At 40.7% G+C, this 7,882-nt stretch overlaps 1 protein-coding gene across 4 annotated transcripts in view; it reads left to right on the top strand.

Moving 5' to 3' along the window:
- Positions 1–312: 312 nt before the first annotated feature.
- The window catches only part of LOC111867104 (meprin A subunit beta), a 46,280-nt gene continuing 38,710 nt past the window's right edge, over positions 313–7,882 (top strand). For 2 of the 4 annotated variants that reach the window (XM_033752549.1, XM_033752548.1), the window contains exon 1: positions 4,638–5,700. Coding sequence is in view for 2 of the 4 variants with exons in the window: in XM_033752547.1 (XP_033608438.1) it covers positions 4,534–4,563; positions 5,625–5,700 (106 nt within the window). In the remaining 2 variants the exon portion in view is untranslated. Of the gene's footprint in view, positions 372–4,442; positions 4,564–4,637; positions 5,701–7,882 lie in introns of those variants that run through there. The other 2 variants (XM_033752546.1, XM_033752547.1) reach the window with 2 other exon arrangements.

The following is a 7,882-nucleotide window of genomic DNA, read 5'->3' as shown; positions in this document are numbered from 1 at the left end:
TTCACTCGTACGAAATGTGCTCCCGCATGGTCAGACGTATAAATACGCAAGATCCTGTGAGAAATCACGACAGGACGTGTTCAAGTGTAGACGAAGACGAAGTCTGGTACATATATTTATAAATGAAAGCCAATCGTGATATTCGTTAGTAGTATAATTATTCCGATTTTATTTAATAATTATAATTTAACACAAATATGAAGCTCAAAACATGTGTGATACTGAGTCTACAAATATCGTACCTGCTCTCAGTTTTTCCTCTCCTCACGGCCAACCCGCTGAAAGGGAAATTCTATCCAATCGGGCCGGGCACTGACGCGGGTCTATACAACGAAGGTTTCTTTGAAGGAGACATTCTACCCAGGATGGACGTAAGTATCTCTCTCTCTCTCTATACCTCATTAGCTGGCTATGCTTCTTAATTACAGGTACCTGCAGTGAGGTATGAGCCAATAAATTGGTTAAGTGGAATGCCTTCACCTGTCACAGAGACCGCGCGGTCTAAGGTAGGGCGCACAACGGCACGCGACAAGACATATAACTAGGGCCCGGATTTCTATGACATGTCATATTTTTTTCCTAGGGTTTATTCCTATTTTTAAATGTAATTATGCATGTTTCCAGTCATTCTTATCGAAATTATGTCGTTTTTATTGTGCATATAAATGCATATTTTAGAGTTTTATTGGTTTTACAGCATATTTTGGCATAATTTTGAAATAAGGTCATATTTTTGTCATTTTAGAAACAATTCTTTGATATAATGTAAAATTTCGGTTCCATAATGTTTAGTATTACAAAATAAATTCCAGGCTGGACTGTTGCTTCAATGTGGAATAGAGTTCAAGTACATGAAGTTCGTATTAAAAACCATATTTTTGACTGGACTGTACTTGCAGTTACAAAGGCGAAAATTTGTGAAATGTAGCATTTATGACCTGGCAAGCCGGCTTTTCCCAGTCGAGGCGGGAGGGAGGCAAGTGTAACGGGTATTTTCCTATTGTACTCCGTCTTACTATAAGGTATATACATCCCATTCTTTCTTGGAGGGCTTAGAAGTATTCTATTTATATATGTGGAGGGCGTTATAAGACTTCAGTTTGACCTTACAATGCCTAAAGTGAGTACATGTAGTTCAAGGAGCGCAAGGTTGCGTAGTTTTGTACAGGAGTTTGGTGATAAAGTGTTTAGTACCGATGGCAAGATATTTTATTGTAAGTTGTGTGGCGTGAAAGTTACGGCAGAAAAGCGATTTACTGTGCAGCAGCATTGTAAAACTTTTAAACATGGTAAATGTTTAAGCAGATTATCTACAAAGGATAGCAGACAAAGTTTGTTGTTTAAAAACAGTTCCACTAATTCTTCTTCTTCTTCTTCTTCTTCTTCTTCTTCTTCTCCTTCTTCAACGAACAATGGGTCGGAATTTTCGAACGATTTGTGTCAGTGGATGGTATCTTCGAATATTCCATTAGAGAAATTGCATAATCAGCACTTCAGACAATTTTTGGAGACATACACTAGTCATCCTATCCCAAGTGAATCGACGTTAAGAAAGAATTATCTTTCTACATGTTATGAAGATATGTTAAATAAGATTCGAACATCTGTTGCTGACAACAAGATATGGGTTTCCTTGGACGAGACTTCTGACGTAGATGGGCGGTATATTGCGAATGTTATAGTTGGGACCCTGAAACAAGATCAACCTGGAGAGAGATTTCTTCTTGACTGTGAAGTTCTCGAAAGAGCAAATCATTCGACTATAGCTGTCCTATTTGATAATTCCATGAAGTTGTTGTGGCCAAATGGAATACAGCGAAATAATGTCCTTCTCCTAGTAACAGATGCCGCTCCATACATGAAGAAGGCTGCCAAAGGACTTCGAATCCTCTACCCGAAAATGGTCCATATTACTTGCCTCGCTCATGCATTGCATAGAGTGGCTGAAGAAGTTCGAGGACATTTTCCTGATGTAGATAGGCTAGTTTCAAACGGAAAGAAAATATTCATCAAGGCCCCTCTTCGAGTGCAGAAATTTAAACAAGAAGCTCCTCTACTGCCACTTCCTCCACAGCCTGTCGTCACACGGTGGGGTACATGGTTGGATGCTGTGGCATATTATTGTGAAAATTACACAGCCATTGAGAAAATGTTTAATGGCTTTGACAGCAGTGAGTCAACATCAATTAAAGCTGTCAAGGACTTATTCTCTACCACTCTAGCACAAAATCTGGCATACATAAAGTCAAACTTCTGTTCAATTTCAGGTGCAATAACTCGCCTGGAATTTGTAGTGACTGAACTCTGTGACACGTTGGACACTGTAAAGAGCATTGAGAATGAACTAAACCGAACTCGTGGTGAAATAAGTGACAGGATTAAAACCAAAATAGAAAGTGTTCTTCATCGGAATGCTGGTTATTCAACATTATGCAAGATTGCAGATATACTTTCCGGTAAACTAGCAACATTCGAAGATGATACAGAACTGTCACCAAACGACTTGACATTCTTCAAATATGCTCCTGTCACATCATGTGATGTGGAACGAAGTTTTTCCAAATACAAAACTATCCTTAGTGATAATCGGCGATCTTTCAAATTTGAAAATTTGAAAATGCATGTAGTTATAAATTGCAATTGTAACAGTGAAAATTGAGACGTGAATAACTCAGTGAAAATTGAGACGTGAATAGCTTGTGTTCTTTTAAATGGTGTTTTTAGATAACAGAGTTAAGTTAGTGTTCATACCATGTGCACCAGTGTTTGTCTAAAATATGAACGCAAATATCAGTATTAAAAAGAAAGCAATGAATGGTTTAATCCAGTACGAAATGTCGAAATTCCATCAGTTTTCTTTCCTTCAGAGACATAATAGGGCTAATTTGGTAAGTAGGACCTACTATCATATATTCATCATCTTTATTCTTAATTTTATTCTTAATTATTTTATTCTTATCTTTAATTAAAATTGTGAAATTTTATGTCCCATTTAATATTTAAGGTCATATTTTACACTTTTTAGGTCATATTTGACATAATTTTGGGTCATAAGTGCATGCATATATTTATAGTTTTTAGGTCATAAAATTCCGGGCCCTACATATAACAGTCAAGACATGTCTGACCGGTCTGAGTAATGACGTCAGCATCATGACTCTGACCGTTGTGCGGCGGTTTTCATAATCTCATTTGTTTCATCTGCGTTCCTTTCTTTGCGTCATGTCGCAGACATCGTGTCTCGGCTGTTACATGTCTTAACGCATGCCGGTGTGCGGCCTACCTAAGGCATGAACTGTCTTCCCCCGCTCAAACGTTGGGATCGTGGGTTCGAAACCCGCTTGAGGCATGGATGTCTGTGTGCGTTTATTCTGTGATTCTGCTGTCCTGTGTGAAGGTAGGAGTCCTACCGACCGTGTAAAAATATCACGAAAGTGAATAAAGTGGCCAAGGTACAACAAAGGACTGTACAGCCGTAGATAGAGAGATAGATAGATAGAAATTCCTTCTTTGTAAATCTGCATCCGCCAGTTCATCGTATCCTCATTTATGGTAGATGAAATTCTGCTGTTCATGACGGTAGTAATCAGCAGAGATATGGCACTGCGTAGAGGCTAAAATTATTTTCTTTGCGGCTTAAATTACGCCACATCGAAAATTATTACAGAAAGAGTCCTGCCTGCTTCTAATGCCGATTTTAGGAAATGCGGTAAAGTTAGTTTCTGCATCATAAAAAAACAGTCTTCATAGTAAATATACTGTAACCTGGATGTATACAGCGTTAACTGACCGTTAAACACCTCGCGAGGCGATACACGCTGGCAACAGTGGAACAACGAAGTTATGCAACCCGCTTCTAGGCAACGGTTCAGCAAGCAGTCTTCCGCGAAGGAGCAATGATGTCACACCGCAACAGTGGTAGCTATCAAATTGGCTACTTTATGGAGTCCGTGCCGCGACCATTGCTGTGCAATCGCTCGGTAAACACGTTCCAAAAACATAGCCTGTTTTCTGCGTGGTCAGTGCGAAGGCTTTATAATGAGTTTCCAGGAATAACCAAGCATTATTTGGAAGTATTGAGTAGTATTTGAGAGTGTTTTGCCCGTGTGGAGGCGGGGGCGAATACCTCCACCGTGACCCTGCGAGTCGGAAGAGGCGACAAAAAAGGAAGTCTCAAATCTGACAGTAAAATATGGTCACGAGTCCCAAGGGACTCGGACCCGAAAAAGACTGCGCTGGCAAGGGCCAGCAGCATATGCAAAAGACAAAGGAGTCCTCTAGTCAGAGAGGGCGCCCCACAAAACCAAGACGGTAACTGGCAAAGAGTAATAAATATGGGGCTCGACATCAAGACTTACTGACTGGCCGTCAGTCGCAATGTGGCTTTGACTTTGAGTGTTTAAGTGACAGCCACGGGAAGTTCGTCGTGTGAAGACTTGGCGTGTGGTTGGAAGACTTTAGTTATGTGTAATATTTGTAGTGATTTGAAGTGACAGTTTGTGTTGAGATACGTCAACCAGAGAGGACAAGAGCATGAGGGCAACAGTGGATTATGAGTTGCATGTAAATCAGTGATAGCGCTGTAATTTGAGTGTAATTAAGAAAGAGGCTGTAACAAGAGCTGTTAATAAATCCAATAGTCCGAATCAGAACCCCCCCCCCAAGTGACAATATACATAATAAAATGAACTGATCCAAGAAAAACATTTCGTTAAAATCCTTTGAAATGTCAGGGCAGACCGAGAGACAGAGACTGGCCATGAGCTCTCGTTAAGCATTCACATACAACATAACAAGACCTCGCACTTAATCCAAGAAACCAAGGATGCCCAGATACAGGGAGTATCAACTGGAAAAATAATGTTTTAACTACTCTCAGGATAATTAAAAAATAATTTGTACTAATTTTAAGCGACTTTTAGGAAAAGCTAATACTGCATAATGATTACTTAAATGTATTTATCTGAAGACGACTTTATAGGTCGAAACACGTCGTATAAGTACCACTTGTAAATAGTAATAAGATAGTACTACAGTAGCCTAAGGGGATGATAAGAAGTTGCACCTTAAATTAAATCGTTAACTGGTAAAACAGGATGCTGAAATATTATATAGAAGTAACCTATTTCCGTCCATTTACAGAAGTGGTTTGCTCCGAATCTTCTCATAAGATCCGCGTCAATACTGTATTTACAAATATTGTACATTTTATGAAAACTGTGTGAGAGGTTGTACATGTGGTTCTTAGTATTAAAGTTGTCATAAATGATTCTGACACCCCTGTTACCAACATGAAACGATATTTAAAAGTACAAGAATTCTGCAGTTTTCATACATTTTGCTGTAGGTGTACCTCACTAGAAAAAATATGCACAAGCAACCACTGAATGGCTGTCGTGTCTCTAAAACAGAAACAAAAAGTATTTTTCCTTTTTCCATTTAGTAATATAGGTTCCACTGCCTCTCTCTATATCCGTCAGACGTTCCAAAACTTCGTTCTTTTTGTGTGCTATTCATGAAGAATACGAATAGTAAGAGTTATGTGTGCCTGAACATCCGTTGTATTTCGGTATAATCTGGCCTCCAGATCATTCTGTATTTATATACATTTGTATATTTTACAGTTTAAGAACGCAGTTGCCGACCAGGAACTCCTGTGGCCTTATGGAACAGTCGTATACAGGACAGAAGACGATGTCGGTAAGTTGACTCGCTTTTCTGGAAAAGGCCTTTTATTAACCATCGTAGATATCTCATTTCTGTATCAAATTCTCAAACTTTTCATTCAGCAGGTCCAGAGTCCAGATCTATATCCAAAGTTAGGATGTCCAGGCTGAGGTGGTTTCCTTCAGTCTCTCAAGACAAATCCAGTTACTTTTTTTTTTTAAATAGGCTACGATCACTTTCCTCGACGTTATTTGCAATTCGTCTCTTACAAATCTTCCAAATTCGACACTACCTAACATTGTCACTTAAACAAGCGTAAACACATCAAAATATGCTTACATGTAGTCTAACGAGGGTTGGCCTGCGACCTTTTCCACTTTCTATCCCAGCTTCATTTGCCCTCATATAAGTTGCTAGTTGTCCCTTCGGTTAAAATGAGAAGATTTTTTCTAAGTACTAGAGAATGGTCAAAACATTGGGCACCAGGCTAAAGATGTGTCAATACTTAATTAAACATCACGCCACGAAGATCATTTTCGATCACGACACTACACATACGAGTGGTCAGCTTCAGGACCCGACCGCTTTACACTCGGGGGATCGTTCCGCGTGTTCATGGGATAGAAGTCTGTTTGGGGCCCCACAGCCAGTCTAGACGCTTTGGAGTAGAGAAAGTCTCCTGCCCCTGACGAAAATCGAACTCTGTCCACCCAGCTCGTAGCCAGTTGCTATTCCGACTGAACTATCTCGATTCTCCTCCAGTTCTGGCTGAAATTTAGTATTGCATTTTCCATGCATATAACGAATTGCCCAGTGTACTGGTGGAAGAGCGGTGTAGCTCAAATGAGCAGTTACATTGTTACAGTCAAAATGGAGCCACGCCGCGGTGTGGTTTGATACGAGTTTTAACAGTTTTTTTAGGGTTTTAAAAAGTGTATTAAAGTGGAACCATATTATTTTTGCACTGGTCCCTAGGAAAGATAAAGCCACTGTGCTTTACGTTTGGGTGAGTGGATGTATAGGTCACGTATTCTTGACCTCGGCACTAATTGGAGGTGAATGATCAGCTAGAAGCCCCGATCGCTTTAACCCGAGAAAATGGCCCTGTTATCCAGTGGGTAAGGGGCAGAATTTGCCTCAGAGCCAGTCTGGGCGACGTGGTGAGGATAAATCCTGCTCCTACAAGGATATACAGATTAAGTAAAATTAGTGACATGGAGAGGATTTTTTGATCCGTTGTGTAATATTCCCGCAATTATATTTGTGTTGACTCCTGTCTTAAATTGAAATGTTGTGTGTGCATGACATCAACCTATAATAATGAAATTACAAAAAGGAAAACTAATTACAATCTTGTAAGATTTAAGGTATTAAGTGACTTTGAGGAAAGCCGTCTTCTTGGAAGTGGCGCTGTGTAGAAATTGTGTTAACCGACGTTTTGAAGGAACGTATCGCCTCCATTTTCAGGGTAGAAGACACGAAGAAATCCGCGAGCAAACCAGCAGAGCAGGTGCCACAGACTGAGTCCAGTCGAGTAAACACAGCTGTATAAGAGAAGGAGAGGAGTGTGGCTACATAGGGAAATAGTAGAGAGGGGCAGGGGAAGGGTCTGCTGGACTTCCTGAACCACCTAAATAGTATCCACCAGTGCATTCAGTTCACAATGGAGACTGAAATTGAGGGCCACCTCCCATTCCTGGATATAGATATTTACAGGAGACCCAACGGTTCTCTGGGCCATAGTGTGTACCGCAAATCCGCCCATACAAACTTCTACCTCAACGCTGCATTCCACCACCACCCTTCCAATAAGCAAGCTGCACTTTCCGCATTGGTGCACAGGGCTAGAGCTCTATGTGATCAAGACAACCTACTTGTGGAGTTGGTGCTCCTGGGGGATGTTTTCAGGCAGAACAGATACAACAACTGGCAGATCCACAGAGTTCTCAACCATCGGCCAAACATCAGTCGGCCTGAAGATAAACCGGACTCAGTCGCCTTCCAGCCTTATGTTGGGACTATATTCAACCGTATCAGTAGAGTGCTGTCCCGGCTCAACATCAAATCAGTGGGTCTGCCTCCAAACAAATTATCCAGTTTCCTCCGGCCAGTCAAAGATAGCCTGGGACTAAGGACACCGGGTGTATACAGTATCTCATGCGAGTGCGGCAAGGTCTATATTGGGCAGACAGGCTGCTCCATGGACATAAGGTTG

The sequence above is a fragment of the Cryptotermes secundus genome, unplaced genomic scaffold, assembly GCF_002891405.2.
Source record: "Cryptotermes secundus unplaced genomic scaffold, Csec_1.0 scaffold291, whole genome shotgun sequence".
Taxonomy (NCBI): Eukaryota; Metazoa; Arthropoda; class Insecta; order Blattodea; family Kalotermitidae; genus Cryptotermes; species Cryptotermes secundus.
The sequence above is the reverse complement of the archived record's forward strand: the minus strand, read 5'-3'. Positions and strand labels throughout refer to the sequence as shown.